We start from the raw sequence: 19445 nt of genomic DNA on the forward strand, positions 1-19445 counted from the left end.
CCTTGTAATAAGCTTTTGTTAATAGGTAATAAGACCCTTATTATATGCTTATAATAATAATAGGCCGTACCGGCCTTGCGCCAAATTGTTGGGGGGGGGGCGGTGGGAGAGAGACCGTACCAGCCTTGCGCTCAGTTGTTAAATTAGGCCCTTTCAGGTCGAAGCAAGGTTCGCCCTGACTGGGTTTATTTTCCCGATAATGACCGGCGTTCTATTATCCCTTACTTAACGTCACTATTACTCTGTATGTGGAAGGGAAAATAGCTTTATTTGTAATTACAATATTATGCTGCTGTATTTTCAGAGACCCCCACAGATGTTTGAGTTTGCTGCTTTCATGGGAGCCAGAGCTCTCTCTATGGGAGCTCAGCTCCCACTTGCTACCACCTAACTCGAACCCTGGTTAATAAGTCTGCACATGTTGAGCGAGTGTGATCTGCTTTGTGCCTCATATAATATATCCTTTAAAGTCTTTTATTTTGAAGGTCATTTTTAACCGGAAGTTATGTTTATGCAAGTGGATGATGGCTTGACGCACATGCTTGATGAAATGTTTGACGAACGTTTGGAAAACATGTCGGAATCGTCAGCACGCAAAACACAGGAACAAGCACAGAGAACATAGATAATGGTTGGTTCAGACCACACGATTCTCAGATATTCCTCGACGATTTAACATTTCACACTATGCGATCACAGAGCCAGGATATCGGGCCTTGACTCGTCAGAAGACTGGCCACACTACAAGATACGAGGGTGTGATGCTCTAGAATCTTTAAGGCCTGTCCACACTAACCCGGGTAAGCATAAAAACACACATTCGCAATGAAAACGATCTCTGTCCACACTATCGTTTTAATATAATTTTCGGAATGTTTTGCATCCATGTTCCACACTTAAATTATTTTGATAAACAGTTGTTGTCATGGTTACGCGACTCCCGCCATGCCTCTTTGTTTATTTTACAGGCACGATCAGCTGTGATAGTTGTTTTTGATCAGCTGGCTAATCGTTTTCACTCACAAGCAAAAATATGTCTCAAGCCAAAAGTACAAAGTACATTGCCCATGAGCTCCAGCTGTTCACGGGATTCCCTCCATGTCAACAATGGATATTTCATGCGATTCCACCAAATTTCTGGCATGCCAAACTTTCGACGTGGCGTTTTCGAACGTTGTAGACGGAAAAATCGCAGACCGCAAGCATGTCACATTACAAGACCTCGTCTCGCCGCCGACTTTTCAAAATCATGTACAACGCGCAAATTTGTCTGCCACGAACGAATCGGGGGAAAATCGGGCTGAAACCGTGTAGTCTGAACCAGCCATAAGAGGAAGAGGTCCGAACTGGAGGGTGACTCTCTGGTAAGTTTAAGAATGTAATGCTATAGTAACGGTCGCTGGTTATAGCTAGCTACCTGTTTGCTAGCGAACCTTTTTGGCTTACATTACTCAGGCTTTGGCGTGCTATATTTGAGCTAACGTTTAGCTTATGCTATCATATGAAACTAGGTAACCAAACGTATCTAATTCGAACAGCTCTGTCATGAATCCATGTCTAAATGGCTTAATGCTTATTGTAACCTGTCTGCTGTCTATTGTGGTCAATTTTCTTTGTGTTTCTTTATACAGTGACAAGAAAGATCAGCCAGAAGAATTCTCAACCATCCCCTGAGGCCATCGAGAAGCCGGACTCGGATTAGTCTAGTCATTTTTATTTTAGTGTTGATGTTGAAGAATATGTTCTGAAGTTTTTAAAATTAAAAAAACAAATATATTTCAGAAGAGCTGTTTTAAAGTTTGTTTTTGTGCTTCACCGCCATTACATTGTATTTACAGTGTATGTTTTTTTTATTTTACCTTTTATCAACCTTAATAACATATAGTACTGATTAACTGTTAGTAAGTGTATATTAAAGGACTTATTAACATTAATAAGCATTGTTCCCGCTTTAGATACCATACCTGCAAAATGCATAATTGGCAGTTTAATAAAGGACTTATTAACCTTAATAAGCATGGTACCCGCTTTAGATCCCGTACCTGCAAAACGTATAATTGGCAGTTTAATAAAGGATTATTTAACCTTAATAAGCATAAAAAAAATGCTTAGTAAAGGTTTAACAATGATATAATAGGTAAGTTACTAAGACTCATTAAATGTGTTTATTAACAACTATAAGAAACTCATAAGACCATTATTATGTTATTAAGCAACCAATAAATAGTTAACAAGTTTCATATAAGTGCTTATAAAAGTCTTATAGTCACACAATAAACATGTTTATAATGTTATTATTAACACTTATTGATAGTCTTATTTACACAAATTAATGTTAATAAGCATATAATAAGGTCTTATTTCATATTAACTAAGGTTTAATACAAGGACCTTAATATAAAGCGCTACCGTAGGTTGCACCCAATAGAAGAACATCCTTCTCCAAATGGTAGGAAGGACAACAGCGAACACCTGAGTAGCAACCCCAGCCTCAAAGTTTTTCGTTGAGTCACTTTTCTGTTTCTTTACATTGAAATGGATCAACGGTTTGATTCTCTGCCCGGTCCCGGGCCGGGTGCCCCTCCCACCTCCTTAGTCCAGGTCTGGCCCAGGCTCGGGGTAAAAAATACAATGTCAATAAAAGGTTACGATTTGAAAAGTGTTGGGTTTCTGCCCAACAGTACCACACTGGCTTTGCGGCTCCTTCAGGAGAGGAAATAGGCTATTCACTAAGATTCGGCACATAGCCTAATGATGAACCGATTTTTGTCATTCAAACCACTCAGATTAGTTTAAAGCCAACAACAGCCAGCTTACTAAGACCATATGGGTTTTTCAGACAGAACGCGCCCAGGCTCGGTTAGGGTCAGGTCTAAGCCCGGAGCTATAACTCGCCAGCATCTTAACCATTAAGATCTGGGGACCAACAGCAGTGCAAAGAACTCTGCGATATAACGTCACCTGATCCCAGCAATAGGCCTTTACCACCCTGTACGACCGGCCACACCCCCAAACCACTCGGCCAATAAGCCCATCCACTGCCAGGCAACAAGGCGCTCACCCCTCTGATTGACAGCCAGAAGCGTTGCTTGAGAAGCGTCGTAAAGAAAGGTTTGAATGACTCACATGTTTTGCAGCAGCCGTCCACGTAGCTCTGCACCACCCCGCCACTCTAGAGGAGGAGGGTTGGGTTGGTTTGAGTGACAGCAGGGCTCAACAGGGTCATGGATTCAATGACGCATGACTGTCCTGTCATGCGTCAGGTATTGACATGTCAGGTATTGACATGTCTGTCAATACCCATGCACAACCTCACCCCCCATGTGCACATCAGTTGGTTGCATTCTGCAACCTCACCGCAAGACGGCGCTAAATCCTACACACTGCCACTTTAATTGAAAACACACACACAGCCACACACACACAAAAAAGGCTTCGCTACGGTTCTTACTTGAACACAGTCTGTGTCGTTGAAGGGTGGGCAGACCACTCCAGAAGCGAGGACCACTGCTCCCACAGATGTCTCCATACAGTCATAACGTGTGCAGTTCTCCACCCAGGAACTCCCCGCCTGCAGAGACACACACACACACGCATGCACACACATGCATATGCACATGCACATGCACGAGCACATGTGCGCGCACACACACATACACACGCACACACACACACACACATGCACACAGGCATATTAAAGAACAGACTTGAAATAAATTGAATTGCACTCTTATCATTCTTGGTCTCTGATCTTTCTCCTATCTGATCAACACATATACTAACAAGCCCCTTTCCTTCATGGCCTACTGCAGAGAACAGGTATTTGGGTCTGAGCTGTGTATTAAAATGCACTGTATATGTCAATGTAGCCCATTGAATACCCAGCTCAGAATTGAAAATCAAATTGAATCCGCGTTTCTGAAAAAGCGTGAGGAAACATAAGGTTACGTTACGTTACACCTCAGGCAACCACAAGCGCACTGTGGAGGCCCCCCTAGACCAAGTCAGGTGGAGCTGCCTTAAGCAGCCATCAATCACACACACACTCCACACACACTAACACAAATCTGCCACAGGCTCAAGCAGCCCATGTGGTTCCCCGCTCTCACAGTGAAAAGCTCTGTGGTTCCGTTGTCGCTGCTGTGGCTACAGGAGACGTTCCTACAGGAACCACAGCAAACCTGGGGGTCGGAGGACGCCACATACACCTGGTGCTGCACAGGAGCCAGGGAAAGAAGAACACCAAATGGGAAACAATGAAGAAATAAGAATCAACGATGGTGGGGTCAATATGAAGTCACATCTGAGGGGTTGGAGTCTCATATTTTATTGCATTGATTCTACCAAAATAGATGGGAGGAAATTAAAGACTACAGACTACACATCTTGATAGACTGGAAGTAGACCATAGACTTCCAGCACGGACCTTAGCAACAGTAAAGACCTAGGACATTAACACACGACAGGCGACGTACTGGACCACATCTCTGGGAGCAGTTGACTGAGGCAATCTCCATGGAGTGGAAGCCAGTGTCTCGGTCCTTATTGTGGAGGCAGTGGACGGTGTAGCACAGGTCTGCCTCAAAGTACTGGACCAGAGACTGGCCCGGTCCCAGCACTGTCACACCCTGGAAAACACACACCTCTCCCTTTTCTACAAGCACACACACACACACACACACACACACACACAAACACACACGCACACACACACAGTAGTTATAAAACACTTTATAAATAAAATGGATTTGTCAAGATTCACACACACACCGGACACACACACGTTTGCAGTTTACTCACGACATGCATGCAGAGGGCAGCCGCAGTGCGTGCTGGCGTCAGGCACCTCCACCAGGAGCTCCCCCTGAAGGGAAGCACGTTGGGTTGGACTGAGAGCTACTGTAGTAGCTCAACAAGCTACTGTATTTAGCTCAACAAGCTACTGTATTAGCTAAACAAGCTACTGTATTTAGCTCAACAAGCTGCAGTAGCTTAATGAGCTACAGTAGCTCAACGAGTTTCAGTAGCTCAACAAGCTGTAGCTAGCTCAACGAGCTGCGATGCTGTGATGCAGGGACCCAGACCTAAATTGACTTACCACTTGGCAAACGGGGGTAGAGCTGTCACATTGGCACTCTGGGAAATTTAGATATCGGGAGAGAGTACAAGGGAGAGAGAGAGAGAGAGAGTCAGAGCTTCCAGAGGAAGTCATGCATATGAACTCTTTAAGCCATGTTAAAGTGTGAGTGTCCGGTACCACAGCGCTGCTGGGGGCAGCATTGACCCGGGACCGCCGTCTGGACCAATGAGAGACCAGGATCACAACTCTCTGGTGGTCCAGGGCAGAGGTTCACGTCACACACTGTGGAAACCAAGAGAAGATTTAATGTTCCACGTACATAGTGTTCATCCCTGCTGCACACACACATGGATACAAACACACATACACACACAGTGACACACACACGCACACAAACGGACAGGCACTCACTTCGCGGACGGAATCCATCCTGCACGCATTAGCAAACCATTAGCTAACCAGATTTCAGCCCGACCGGTGTTTGTGTTCACCTGGTGCATGCGTGCATGCACCAGGTGAACACAAACACCCCCCCCCCCCCCCCCCACACACACACACATTGAGACATACAAACACACGCACATTGAGACATACAAACACACACACACACACACTACATACCACAGTGGTATTGCGGACAGCATCTGCTTGTCGTGTTTAATACGACAGCCAACATTTCTCCACGGGAGCAGTTTGGGAGGGGCTCGATGCAGGACTCACACACTGCAAACAGAGAATAGTATTCAACCACAGACTGGCCATTTCAGTAAGGACATGATAAAGAATTAACACCAGACTTGACAAGTAGTGTCAGATAGGACATGTTGATGAAACAAGCACAGACTGGCCGTTTCCAGATATGACACGTTGATGAATCTACAAAAGACTGGACGTTTCAGATATGACATGTTGACGAATAAACAACAGACTGGCCGTTTCAGATATGACATGTTGGTGACTTCGTCTCACCACACAGGTATGAGTAGCAGCATGGGCTCTCATCCCTCACTTCCACTAGGAACTGATCCTCTCTGCAGTCCGGGGCAGACACCAGGGGGCAGGCTAGCGGGTCACACTCTGGGGAGGGGAGAAGGGGAGGGGAGGGGGAGACACACACACACACACACACACACACACACACACACACACAATGCTTAGGAAGGATTTAGGAAGGAGCTGCAAAGAATAGGAAGAAGGAGAAGAGAGAGCAGAAGTAAGGGAGGTTGAAAGCTCACCACATCTGTAATCCGGGCAGCAGGACAGAGCGCTGTAGCCAATCACAAGGCGGTTACCGTTGTCGCAGGGCGGGGCCTCACTGTCACAGATCGTCATATTGCACTCTGAAAGAGGAGGGAATTAGCACGTTGATCGCAAACTTAGCACAGAAAAGTAAACGGCAAACACATTGATTGTACTGTGTTGCTCGAACAGGGTCTGACGATGCCATTGTGCATTCTCGTGGTGCGCACAGGAAACCCCCGAGGGGCTCGGGAGAGCAGCTCACCACAGATCTTCTTGGGGCAGCAGACGCCCTCCTCCAGGACATCCAGCACGTACTCCCCCTCCCTCTCACACAGCGGGGCGGGGCTGGAGCTGCAGTCGGGCTCCACGGCCACCACCGAGCCGTTGGCCAGGCACTGGTTGAGGCAGCAGCCCCGCAGGGAGCCGTTCCACACCTCGCCAGGGGCCCGGGGCCGGCCCTCGTTGTCCGTGCACACTGGGGGCCGCACCGCGAAGGCCACCCGGTTAACACACACACAAACACACGCGAGCGCAGGCGCGCGAGCACACATGCAGGAATACACACGTGAGAAACACACGCAAACACACAGCAACAAATGCACACACGTGAACGCACACAAACGTATGCACAGAGATACCCTGCAATAAATCAATCCATAAGCACACAAACACACACACCCACACACACACACACACACACACACATATACACACACACACACACACACACAGACGTACATACATTTCCATCCACCCATAAATACACACATAATATCCAAACATACACACACACACACATCTGCACGCACACACCCGTCCCTTACCGCAGCGGTCCTCCGTCACGCAGTAGGAGGAGTCGGCGCGGTGCAGGATGGTCCCAGCGCGGCACACACACTCCTCACGGACGTGGGAGCAGGTGGTCTCCTCGTAGTACTCGCGGTTCAGGCAGGTGCGCGTCGTGCACGTGCTCACACAGGACTGGTACTCCTTACCAGGAGGGCACCGCAACGCTGGGGACCACAAGCATGACGCAACATGCACGTTTGTGTGTGTGCGTGTGTGTGTGTGTGTTAGCGCCACTTATTATATAGTGTAAAGCGTCTGTACTTTAGTGGATGGGTAGAAGCATGATCAACCTTCGACTGATTCCGAGTCCACGTGCAGTGTTTGTCCTCAGGGTGCACGGTCGCGTTCCAAATCCCATACTTTTAGTTCTGGCTTGTAGTAAGTACTGCAGCTACCCGTACAAAGTATGTTCTAGTGCACCCAGTATGCATGCAATGGGGATATACTACAGGGGATTTCTCTGATTAGCAAACCTGCAGTTCCACCAATCAACTTCCACCGTCTCTGTAGATGTGACACATCTACTGCTGCTCAGAGCATTGTGGAGCGGAATAGCCAAAAGGCATGCTGGCTAGCATGCTGCAAAATGCAACCAGATGTAGTAATTACAAAATCCTGGTATTTCTTCTGGCATACTATGGTAGGATGGGTCTCGGAACGTAGGGTAGGACCCTAGATCACCATCCTCCATAGCAGTGTCCGATCTAGGGAAGATATATGTTCCAGAAGGGGAAGCCTCTGGCTAGGTTGATACCAGAAGAGTACCAGAATATCCTCCATCCATACTTCCGTTTTGACCATATTTGGACAAATAGTGTCCTAGTGTGCTTTGAAAACGTATAAGTCCATCATATTTCCTGTACCTCTTCCCTTGATCAGGATTTCTACTCAATGCTTGTCTAGACAGTCAGAGTTTAATGAGTTTAATATGTGTGTGTGTCCACTCACGGCAGAAGTTGTGTCTCCTCCAGCTGATGCAGACGCTGTGTGTGTAGCAGACTGCCACGTACGCTGCCATGAAGTCACACTGGTGGTCTTTATAGTGGAGGTCCCCCGCCCACATGATGTCACAGAACTGCTCTGGGGACACCTGCACACACACAGGTAGACCCACGTGCAAGGAAACACATACACGCACGAAACACACACACACACAACCATTGCATGTTCGATTGGTAACATGCTTTTCAGTCCTTATTTAAATTCACAGTGTGTGAATTGGGGGAAAAAGCCTCTATGCTAGCCTCGCTGTCCCCCTGGAACCTTCTACCGTCTAAATGTTGGTCAACGTCCTATTGATTTAAACTGTGACTCATTCTGCGGACCGTAAGTGGTTCCATTTTTGTTGGTAGTTGTAACCTTGTTTAATTTCATTTTATGCTGCTTTTTGGCCAGGTATTTTTAAATCTCAATGAGTCTCTACCTGGTTCATTTCATTTCTTTTTTCTAAAAGCATGCAACACACAACCAAACATCTTGGTTTTGTCCCCAGACATTTAACCAAGAACGGGCCGTGGGCAGCCCGTGGGCAGGAGCTACTGAGTGGAGGCTGACCTTGCTGTGGCAGGGTGTGAAGGCTCTCTGCCGCAGCATGGAGAGGCACATGGAGCAGTCCCCCGTGGTGCAGTTGTCCCCCACCCGCCGCATGTGCTCCGTCTCGTCCGACGTCTGCACCTTCCAGGCCTGCAGGAACAGCCTCATGTCCGTCAGCTCACGCACCACCGTGCCGTTGGGCAGCTTTAGGTCGTCCGCCGGGTTCCCGTCACAGCAGCCTGGCATTGGGGAGAGAGGGGGAGAGAGGGAGAGAGGGAGAGAGGGGGAGAGAGGGGGGGAGAGAGGGGGAGAAAGGAGAGCGAGAGGGGGAGAGAGGGAGAGAGAGAGGGGTAGAGAGAGGGGGAGAGAGGGGGAGAGAGAGGGGTAGAGAGAGGGGGAGAGAGGAGAGCGATAGGGGGAGAGAGGGAGAGAGGGGGAGAGGGGGGAGAGAGAGGGAGAGAGGGGGAGAGAGGGGGGGAGAGAGGGGGGAGAGGGAGAGAGAGAGAAGGGAGAGAGGGGGAGAGAGAGGGGTAGAGAGAGGGGGCGAGAGGGAGAGAAAGGAGAGCGAGAGGGGGAGAGAGGGAGAGAGAGAGAAGGGAGAGAGGGAGAGAGAGAGGGGTAGAGAGAGGGGGAGAGAGGGGGAGAGAGGGGTAGAGAGAGGGGGAGAGAGGGAGAGAAAGGAGAGCGAGAGGGGGAGAGAGGGGGAGAGGGGGGAGAGAGAGGGGAGAGGGAGAGAGGGGGGGAGAGGGGAGGGGGAGAGGGGGAGAGAGAGGGGGAGAGAGGGAGAGAGCGAGAGAAGGGAGAGAGGGGGAGAGAGAGAGAGAAAGGGGAGGGAGGGGGGAGAGGGAGAGAGAGAGGGGGGAGAGGGGAGGGGGAGAGGGGTAGAGAGAGAGGGAGAAAGGGGGAGAGAGGAAGGGAGAGGGGAAGAAAGGGGGAGCAGATGGGGTAGGGAGAGAGGGAGAGAGAGAGGGAGAGAGAGAGGGGAAGAGAGAGGAAGAGAGGGGAGAGAGGGGGAGAGGGCGGGAGAGAGAGAGAGTGGAGAGGGGGGAGAGAGAGGGAGAGAATGGGGGGGTGAGCAGGAGAGAGGGGGGGTGAGTTATGGGGAGAGAGAAGAAAGGGAGAATATTGAGAGGGTAGCTCTAAAACGTCATACCACAATTTTGCAATGATTTAGTGTGTGCAAGTGGATGTGCGTATTATTTGTGTCAGTTTGCATATGTGTGTGTGTATGTGTGTGTGTATGTTAAACATACACACACACACGTTTGCATGTTCTGACCACACAGGCCTTAGATGTGTCATGTGTCTGTTGAGAGATTGTGTGTTTAGAGTGTCTGTGTGTTTAGAGAGCTTCTAGTGTGCGTCTGCTGAGAGAATCTGTGTTTGCGTGCGTGAGTTTGCGTCTCTGACCACACAGGCCGCGGGTGTGTCCCGTCTCGTTACTGGGGGCGGTGTACTGCAGCACCATGATGCCAGTACTGTGGTACCACTGGATGCTGACCCCCCCGGGGGTCTGGATCAGGTACATGCTGCCCGTGTCGTCCATGTGCAGAGACTGGCGGGAGAACGGCAGCTTGGCCGGCCGGTAGTTCACCAACACCTGGACACACACACATAAATGCACACACACACATGCACGCACACACACACACACGCAAAGGCGCACACACACACACACACACACGTGCATACACACACACAAACACACATACAAAACTAAATTATATTGTGTTATGGACTATAATTTTAAATGATGGTCTTTGGACTAAGCCTGATTAAATGTGTATGCCTCAGAGCCTTTTGGCATGGGTGTTGAGGGAATCGAACCTCTAACCCTGGCTGGCAGTGCTGAAGCCAACGCTGGACAGGCCCAGTTTTTATTAGATTACATTGGATCAGATTGGTTTAGATTAGATTCATTTAAAATATGTTGTTGTGGATTGCCTTGCGGTCCAGTCGGTTGATGAGGATGCGGTAGGTGGAGGTGGTGATGTTCAGCTTCATGAAGCACAGGCCTGACGGCCCACTGGGACCCTGAAGGATCAGATGATCAGATGATGGGTTAATCACATCATGGTGTTCATTATCATTCATAACGCTGCACTGTATCATTATGAGAAGAACCAGAGGGTCTACTTACAGGCCGTCGGATGGAGTTAACGCTCTACAGGGGAAACAGAGAACAGGGAGGAACCCTCTGTCACTTACAATTACATTACTTACATTAGCATGCTAATGTAGCGTTGGAATCAGGAAAACAGGGGACGTCGTGGTAACTGTCCATTGTGCCAATGGATGGTGTCCTAATGTAGTATAGCATGAGCTTAGCATGAGCATGTTGGGGTTGGATGTCATTGGCATGTTGTCGCACACTAATGTAGCATTAGCATGAGCATGTGGGGGTTAGATATGTTCCTCATCCATTAGTAGACAGTTAACATTGGGGTTTGAACCCAGAACCTTTCGGCGTGGAGTCAGACACCCTACTAAATGATCCTTTCCCCAAAGGTAACGAGGGTAGTACCATCATGAGATTTCCAATCAATTTAAAATCAATATGAGTCTATCCCTTAATCCAAGTCTCAAATGGGCATCACAAGCCCCCTTACTAATCGCCCCTCAGCATAAGATCTGGGAGGGAAGAGGGAAGAACCCGGGATCCTTCTGAAGGAAGGACCACAGGGAGGCCTCCCAGCGTGGGTTACCTGGCTGGCGGGACATTTCTCCACAGTGCCGATGATGGTCTCTCTAGGCAGCTGGACCAGGATGTAGGAGCCGTTGTCGTACAGAGCCACGTTGTTCCCGTCGAAGGTGATGACGCGCAGGTCGGACATGACGGAGCAGCGGCCTGCCGGAGACGTGAGGGGGGTGATATTAGGGTAATCAACATTATTCTGACCGTTAGGCCTCGCCGCCTGGACAATAGTCTGCCCTGAGCAGCAACCCAATGTATTTCAGTCGGTCGCAACTGCGTCATTAGAATCTGGTTTTATAGATGAGAATTTATAAAATCATAATTTCATTTGGATTCATTGCTTGATGGCTGTTTTACATGTACTTTTTTTTATTGCGCTTCTGCCCTTACTGTATTTGTACTTAGTATTTAAAATCATTGAAGGGTTTTATTGTGATTTCAATTTGGTTTTGTAAAGTAATTATTATCTCCAAACATAACTAGAGCACTTTTTTTTAGCATCAAAGGGAACAGCTTTCCCAAACTCATCACACCAAAGGGATTTTGAAAACATCATCACGATCTCTAAGAAAAAACCCGTGACATGGACGGCAGGGGGCGGCCTTACAGGGGCACTGCCACTGGGGGCAGCAGGGGTCCGTGTTGCTGAGCAGGGGAAGGCCCAGCAGGCTGCAGTGGGGCTGGCTGGTGTTGTAGCGGCAGTGGAGGGAGGCGTTGTGGAGGAGCAACTCCCCGTTGAAGCAGATCAGCTCGGCACACTCGTCCAAGCGGTACGAGTATGGTGGCTGTGGGGGGGGGGACACACCAGTGAAAACACACTTAAACCCAACCAAGCCCACGATAATATCAACATATGCTAATCTTTTTCTCATGGAAAGATAAGGACGAAGCAATTGCCTGCATTCTTTGTCTGAATCTTCCAGCATATCTATATTAAGTGTATCTAACATAATACTCTCCTCCTTCCTACAGTTATTCTTCTGTCAGCTATAGGAATGCAGTAAAAGAGCTAAAGAATATATATCTGCATTTAAAGAGAAGACAGCTGATAGTCTTGGTCATAGAATAATTACTTTCTTGAAGAGTGGTTGGTTTATCAGTGACACACTTAGGTGCATAAACCCGTGAAAACTCATTCCATAGCCAATTGTGTGGTTGGGCACCTCACTGCAAAATCTACATCTAGCAACACACTGGTCACATCATGTGTTCCAGCAGACGCCAGCCTTCTACTGGGTGAGGTTTCCTTCCATTGAGCACTCTCAACCCCACGACGGGGGTACCTACCGTACAGGTGGAACCTACCGTACAGGTGGTACCTACCGTACAGGTGATGCCTACCGTACAGGTGGTACCTACCGTACAGGTGATGCCTACCGTACAGGTGGTGCCTACCGTACAGGTGATGCCTACCGTACAGGTGGTACCTACCGTACAGGTGGAACCTACCGTACAGGTGGTACCTACCGTACAGGTGATGCCTACCCTACAGGTGATACCTACCGTACAGGTGGTACCTACCGTACAGGTGATGCCTACCGTACAGGTGGTACCTACCGTACAGGTGATGCCTACCGTACAGGTGGTACCTACCGTACAGGTGATGCCTACCGTACAGGTGATGCCTACCGTACAGGTGGTACCTACCGTACAGGTGATGCCTACCGTACAGGTGGTGCCTACCGTACAGGTGATGCCTACCGTACAGGTGATGCCTACCGTACAGGTGGTACCTACCGTACAAGTGGAACCTACCGTACAGGTGGTACCTACCGTACAGGTGGTACCTACCGTACAGGTGATGCCTACCCTACAGGTGATGCCTACCGTACAGGTGATGCCTACCCTACAGGTGATACCTACCGTACAGGTGATGCCTACCATACAGGTGGTGCCTACCGTACAGGGGGTGGTCGGTAGGACGGAGGTACGGGCAGTGGTCGACACCTCTCCGACCGCGGAAGAGGTCTCAGCGCTCCTGGACATCGCCGTGGTGACAGACTCGGCAGAAGATGCGTGGGTGCCAAGCCGTGCCGATGTGGTCGTCGCGGCGACAGCGGCCGTCGTGTCCACAGGGCGTGTCTCTGTGGTGCCCATCGTGTGGAGCGGGCGTGGCTGTGGTGGGGTTGCCGTGGCGGCGGCGGCGGTGGCGGTAACCGGATGAGAGGTGTAACCGGGTGTGGTGACTGTGGCGTCCGACGGGGTCGGGGACGGAGCGAGGGTGGTGCTGTGGGAGGGTGGGGGCGGAGAGGAGGGGCTGGAGGGGGCCACAGAGGGGGCGGCCGTTGTCGCAGCCGGCGTGGGTCCGGTGTCGGGTGCGGTCGGTGCGGGGGTGGGGGAAAGGGCGGGGCCGGCGGGTGGTGTTGTTGTTGTTATCGGGGCGGAGGAGGGTGTCGTCCCCGTGGTTACGGCATGAGTGGTTCCTGGGGTTGCTGCGGCGCGGCTGGTGGTGGTGGTGGTGGTCATCCCTGTGGGACTGGAGGGAGTGTGAGGGGTGGCCGCGGGTGTGGTGGTGGTGGTGGTGGTGTCGGTGGTGGTGGTGGTGGTGTCGGTGGTGGTGGCGGCGGTGGGAGATGTAGGAGGAGAGACGGAGGGGGTTCTGGTGGTGACCCGTCCTGTGAAGGCGACAGTGGGTCGACTGGGAGTGGTTGAAGGGCTGGTAGCACCAACCGTGGTGGTGGTTGGTCTGGCAGTGGTGGGCGGGGAGGGTGTGCTGGTCCCTCTGGTGGATGCTCTGGTGGTGGTGGTGGGGGTGGTGGTGGTGGTGGTGGCGCTTGTGGCGGTTGTGGTGGCTGCAGTAGTGGGGGTGGGAGCTGGGCTGATGGTGCTGGTGGTGGTGCTGGTGGTGGAGGTAGTGGAGGCGGTGGTGGTGGAGGTGGGCGGGGCTGTAGTGGTTCTGTTGGACCGGGTCACGTACGCGAAGGGAGTCGGGGTCGGCGGGAGCGTCACACCTGGAACAGAGAAAACACGCCATTTTGTTTTGTGCGTATAGTGTTTGTTTCGAGTGCGTGAAAGGCTCGATACGACGTTAGGGGCCAGCATGGGTTCATTCAGAGTTGATGGAGATGGACACTCACAGTCCTCGATGTAGACACATCTCCTGGTGACCTCGTCCAGGACCATGTTCTGGGGACAGCGGGGGAAGCAGCCCTCCACACTGCAACGCAAGAAAAAACACACACCATCACTGCACACGTACTACTAGAGTTCACTGACGGCTGTGCAGACAAACGGAGGCTCGTACGGGGGCAGGAAGTGGCAGCGAGTGGCTCTGGGGTCGTTGCAGGTGTGGACGCACGGGCTGGTGCAGGCCTGATAGCGCCACTCACACATCATGCGGTACGGGATGACGAAGCTGCTCTCTGAAGGCAGAACAGAGTTCACAGGTCAGCTATCAGCGGGAATATTTCACTTGTTACAGGTTATTTCTGAGTGGGGATGTATGTAGGTAGGTATGTGTGTGTGTGCATGCGTGCGTGTCCGTGTGTGTGCATGGATGTGTGTGTGTGTGTCGGTGCATGTGTCTGTCTGTGCATGTGTGCGTGTCTGTGTGGGTGTGGGTGTGCATGCGTGCATGAGTGTGTGTGTGCCTGCATAGGTCTGAGTGTGTGCATGTGTGTGTGTGCGTCATTGCGTGTGTGTGGGTGTGCCTGAGTGCATGAGAGTGTGTGTGCGTGCGTGCGTCAGTGCGTGTGCATGTATGTGTGTGTGTTCCTGACCCTGCAGGGTGAAGCTGCTGCTGGCTCTGAAGCCCGCTGTGTTGTCGTATCTCTGGACTCGGGCCGCTGTGCGCGTCAGCGTCAGGAAGAAGCCCGGTTGGCTGAGCAGCTCGAAGGAGGTGTGGCCCGGCAGGAACAGTCCCTGGTGCTGGATGAAAGTTCCCCTGCGGCCAAACTCCGCCCCTCGAGCCCAGCGCTCCAATTGGAGATGGCTGCGCCCTGACACAACCAGGAAGTAGTTAGGTCTCTCTGCCGACTCCAGGGACACCATGGGAACGCCTGGGAAGATGGAGACACCAGGAAGGATCATAAGATCTGCGCCCACCGACCTGTATCTGTTTGTCACTTTAGATCAAAATCATCTCAACAGCTCTCTAGCCCCGAGCTCTGGAGTGGCTCACGTGAGGCCCGGTCCTTCTGGAGGGCGGCGGTGACCATGAAGTTGAAGAGCAGGCTGGGTGGAGGGAGCGCACCGGGCCGGTCCCTCAGCAGGGGGAACACTGAGCTGCTGGAGTAGTTGGCCCCCAGCACTGTGTCGTTGTACGCAGCACTCACCAAGGAGAAGGGCCCGTCACCCAGCTCTGTGGACAGCAGGATGGCCATGATACTGGGCCTTATTACACCAGTACTGAGACTAGTACTGATACTGGGCCTTATTACACCAGTACTGAGACTAGTACTGATACTGGGCCTTATTACACCAGTACTGAGACTAGTACTGATACTGGGCCTTAATACACCAGTACTGAGACTAGTACTGATACTGGGCCTTATTAAACTAGTACTGAGACTAGTACTGATAGTGAGCCTTATTAAACTAGTACTGAGACTAGTACTGATACTGGGCCTTATTAAACTAGTACTGAGACTAGTACTGATACTGGGCCTCATTAAACTAGTACTGAGACTGGTACTGATAGTGAGCCTTATTAAACTAGTACTGAGACTGGTACTGATACTGGGCCTTATTAAACTAGTACTGAGACTAGTACTGATAGTGGGCCTTATTAAACTAGTACTGAGACTAGTACTGATACTGGGCCTTATTAAACTAGTACTGAGACGAGTACTGATAGTGGGCCTTATTAAACTAGTACTGAGTCTAGTACTGATACTGGGCCTTATTAAACTAGTACTGAGACTAGTACTGATACTGGGCCTCATTAAACTAGTACTGAGACTAGTACTGATAGTGGGCCTTATTACATCAGTACTGAGACTAGTACTGATACTGGGCCTTATTAAACCAGTACTGAGACTAGTACTGATACTGGGCCTTATTAAACTCGTACTGAGACTAGAACTGATACTGGGCCTTATTAAACTCGTACTGAGACTAGTACTGATAGTGGGCCTTATTAAACTAGTACTGAGACGAGTACTGATAGTGAGCCTTATTAAACTTGTACTGAGACTAGTGCTGATACCGGGCCTTATTAAACTAGTACTGAGACTAGTAATAAGTGACGTACCTTGATTATAGTATTCACAATCGTAGGCTGAAACAAAAACAAGATAAGTGGGTCAGATAATGTGTCATGTTTACAACGTACTTCCCAATGTGCCCCATTTGTGTATGTGTGTGTGTGCGTGTGCATGTCTACGTGTTTGTGTGTGTGTGTGTGTGTGTCTGTGTGTGCATGCATGCGCGTACTTGTGTGTATGCGTGTCCATGTGCTTTTGTGTGTGAGTGTGAGTGCTTTTGCTTGTGTGTGTTTGTGCGTGTGTTTATGTGTGTGCTTTTGTGTGTGTGTGTGCGTGTGTGTGTGTGTGTGTATACTCACGGCAGACAGAGGGGGATCTCCAGTGTATGGTGACCCCCTGCTGGCAGCACTTGTGTGCGTAGGCAGCGATGGAGGTGCACAGACACTCACAGTCGCCCCCGCGGTTACAGTTACACGTGTCTGTAAGGCAGTTCCTATAGAACCAGGTCACATCCACCTGACCGCACGCACACACACACACCCACAAACACACACACAGAAAATGACCACACACAGGATGAACTCTGAATGTGAGTGTGACCGGCCTGCGGAGGTCTAGGTTAGGGGATTAGTCGTTAATAATTAACAGTAAGCATGAATGACGGGAGAACCGCACATTGATTGTGGGTCAACTTCTGTGGCAGGAGGGATTAGATGAGCGCCATCACCGGCATAATGAGGATTTAGATGAAACCTGAGTCTCGACTGAATAGGGACCTGCAGAGCCACTGTCACGAGCCTGTACCCCCTTCTTTGATTCATCATGACCCAATGACCCGGCCCACTTCAAGCCCTGTGGGCTGGACGGCTCACAACAAATGAGAACCAAGGTACACGTCGTAATGTGGTACGATACATAGAATGGAAGTATTTGTATGAAATGTAAAAACATTAGCCTTTACATGCCTCACCACAGATAGAGTCGCGAGAGCGATGTAATAGAAACATATGTTGTTGTCCATCACCATCTAACCGATCCCCAAGTTGTATAGCTGTGCTCATCAACCATTGCCATGTCGGACCTCAGTACTCATTATTAGTCATTAATCATCCCGTCATCCTGTAAACAAATATAATATCGGACCCCGTATAAACGTTGTTCGGACCATCAGTGATCATTTTAAACCTCACAGATACAAAATCTGCTGCCTGCTGGTTATTACACAGCAACGTTAACCTATAGCTCCCTCTATTGGCCATATGTGGAATAAATCACAAATGTTTTATTCACCATCCCTAGCGCCAACATCCCGACATAGAGACAAAGACATAAACAGGGCAAAGTAAAGGAAGAATTAGCAAAGAGTGTAACTGCACTCAAACCTGAGTGTGTTTCTGCATCTTGCCGCCTTTTGTTTGAGGAATGGAGCTCTATCCCAGTGGTTCTAATGCTCTGTTCTCTAACCCTGTGTGTGTGTGAGTGTGCAAACGTTTTGTAGCTGTGTGTGTGTGTGTGTGTGTGCACTCACCACATTGTGACAAGGTGCAAAGACGTCGCTGTAGAGCAGTGCACACTCCCTCTTGGCATATGGCTGTCGTCCCAAGTCCCCTTCACACGGTCGCTTGACTACGTACTCACTCTCACACTGACCCAGAAACACACACACACACATACATGAACACGCACACACAACCACAAACACACACCACACACACTTGCGTGCACACACACACACGCTCGCACACACACATGCACACACACATGCACTCATGCGCAGACGCACATACACACACATGCGCACGGACACATACACAAGCACACACATGCACGCGCACACAGACACACACAAACAAATGCAAGTACACAACACGAACAGAATTTGATTGGGTTTCTGATTACTCTTTAAATATCATTGAAGACCCGGGGGAGACCGGACTTACAAGAGAGAGACTGAGAGACAGCGTTGGTAGTCTAAAGAGAGGGAGAGAGGGAGAGAGAGAGAGAGAGAGAGAGAGAGAGAGAGAGAGAGAGAGAGAGAGAGAGAGAGAGAAAGAAAGAAAGAAAGGGTAACAGAAAACAGAGGTGGTGTGAGCAGTAAAGTGGAAAAGAAACGGATCAAAAGCACTGATAGAGGTTAGGGAATTGTAGATGGGTGAGGATGGCCAGCAGGTGATTCATACCTGACCCAGGGCCCAGCTGTCTCCAAAGCTCTGTGCGTTGTTCACCTCCAAGTGGCTGGAAGTGGTCATGTCGTTCACGGTCACGCTGTCAAAGTTCCCGCACAGTCCGCTCAGTAGCCCCTGGAGGAAAGTCCCATCACACGCATCAGTAGTAAGATAAAACATTCAAGCACACATCCGCACTCACTCACACACACACACACACAATAAACACACACAGTTATCCACGCACACACATGATCACTACGTCTACATCCACCACGTCATCACTACACAAGCATGGCGGTTCATTAAAAAACACTAATTTCTTCCCGGGCCCTCTGCGGCCTGCTTGTGCTCAGACCTTCCACTGAGGGCCGGCCCTGATGTGCACGGTGGTCTTGCGGTCCCAGAGGATGGTCAGGTCCTGGCCGGAGAAGTGGACCACGGTGTAGTAGCCCGCCTTCCACAGCTCAAAGTCAAAGCCACGGCCCACCACTGTGGAGGGGCTCTGTGACACAGGGGGAGACAAGGGGGGCAGAGACATCGAGGGGGACGGGTGGGAGAGACAGTTGGGACCCAGGCGGAGACACAGGTGGGAGAAATAGGGGGAGACACAGTGGCGGGGACACAGAGGGGGGCACCCAGACGGGAGACCCAGGGGTGAAACAGTGGGGAGACACAGTGGGAAGAAACAGGAGACACAGGGGAGACGGTTTAGCTGGTCAGTCTCCTGGTTTTATGTT

General features: G+C 50.2%; 1 protein-coding gene across 1 annotated transcript in view; it reads right to left on the bottom strand.

Annotated features, from left to right (window-relative positions):
- otogl (otogelin-like) overlaps positions 1-19445 on the bottom strand; it is a gene marked incomplete at both ends in the record, with an annotated part of 38304 nt that overhangs the window by 1777 nt on the left and 17082 nt on the right. The window contains 31 exons of the mRNA XM_079742856.1: positions 3127-3172; positions 3452-3571; positions 4110-4214; positions 4476-4654; positions 4801-4864; positions 5099-5136; positions 5258-5362; positions 5702-5803; positions 6050-6157; positions 6316-6420; positions 6585-6797; positions 7147-7332; positions 8117-8258; positions 8723-8940; positions 10112-10301; positions 10646-10735; positions 10842-10865; positions 11407-11549; positions 12004-12181; positions 13296-13653; positions 14036-14188; positions 14263-14347; positions 14474-14553; positions 14641-14758; positions 15116-15394; positions 15517-15696; positions 16588-16614; positions 16900-17056; positions 18069-18185; positions 18721-18840; positions 19064-19210. Of these exons, the coding sequence (XP_079598982.1) occupies positions 3127-3172; positions 3452-3571; positions 4110-4214; positions 4476-4654; positions 4801-4864; positions 5099-5136; positions 5258-5362; positions 5702-5803; positions 6050-6157; positions 6316-6420; positions 6585-6797; positions 7147-7332; positions 8117-8258; positions 8723-8940; positions 10112-10301; positions 10646-10735; positions 10842-10865; positions 11407-11549; positions 12004-12181; positions 13296-13653; positions 14036-14188; positions 14263-14347; positions 14474-14553; positions 14641-14758; positions 15116-15394; positions 15517-15696; positions 16588-16614; positions 16900-17056; positions 18069-18185; positions 18721-18840; positions 19064-19210 (4177 nt within the window). The remainder of the gene's footprint in view (positions 1-3126; positions 3173-3451; positions 3572-4109; positions 4215-4475; positions 4655-4800; positions 4865-5098; positions 5137-5257; positions 5363-5701; positions 5804-6049; positions 6158-6315; positions 6421-6584; positions 6798-7146; positions 7333-8116; positions 8259-8722; positions 8941-10111; positions 10302-10645; positions 10736-10841; positions 10866-11406; positions 11550-12003; positions 12182-13295; positions 13654-14035; positions 14189-14262; positions 14348-14473; positions 14554-14640; positions 14759-15115; positions 15395-15516; positions 15697-16587; positions 16615-16899; positions 17057-18068; positions 18186-18720; positions 18841-19063; positions 19211-19445) is intronic.

Source organism: Pollachius pollachius (assembly GCF_949987615.1).
Source record: "Pollachius pollachius genome assembly, chromosome: 9".
Classification (NCBI taxonomy): Eukaryota; Metazoa; Chordata; class Actinopteri; order Gadiformes; family Gadidae; genus Pollachius; species Pollachius pollachius.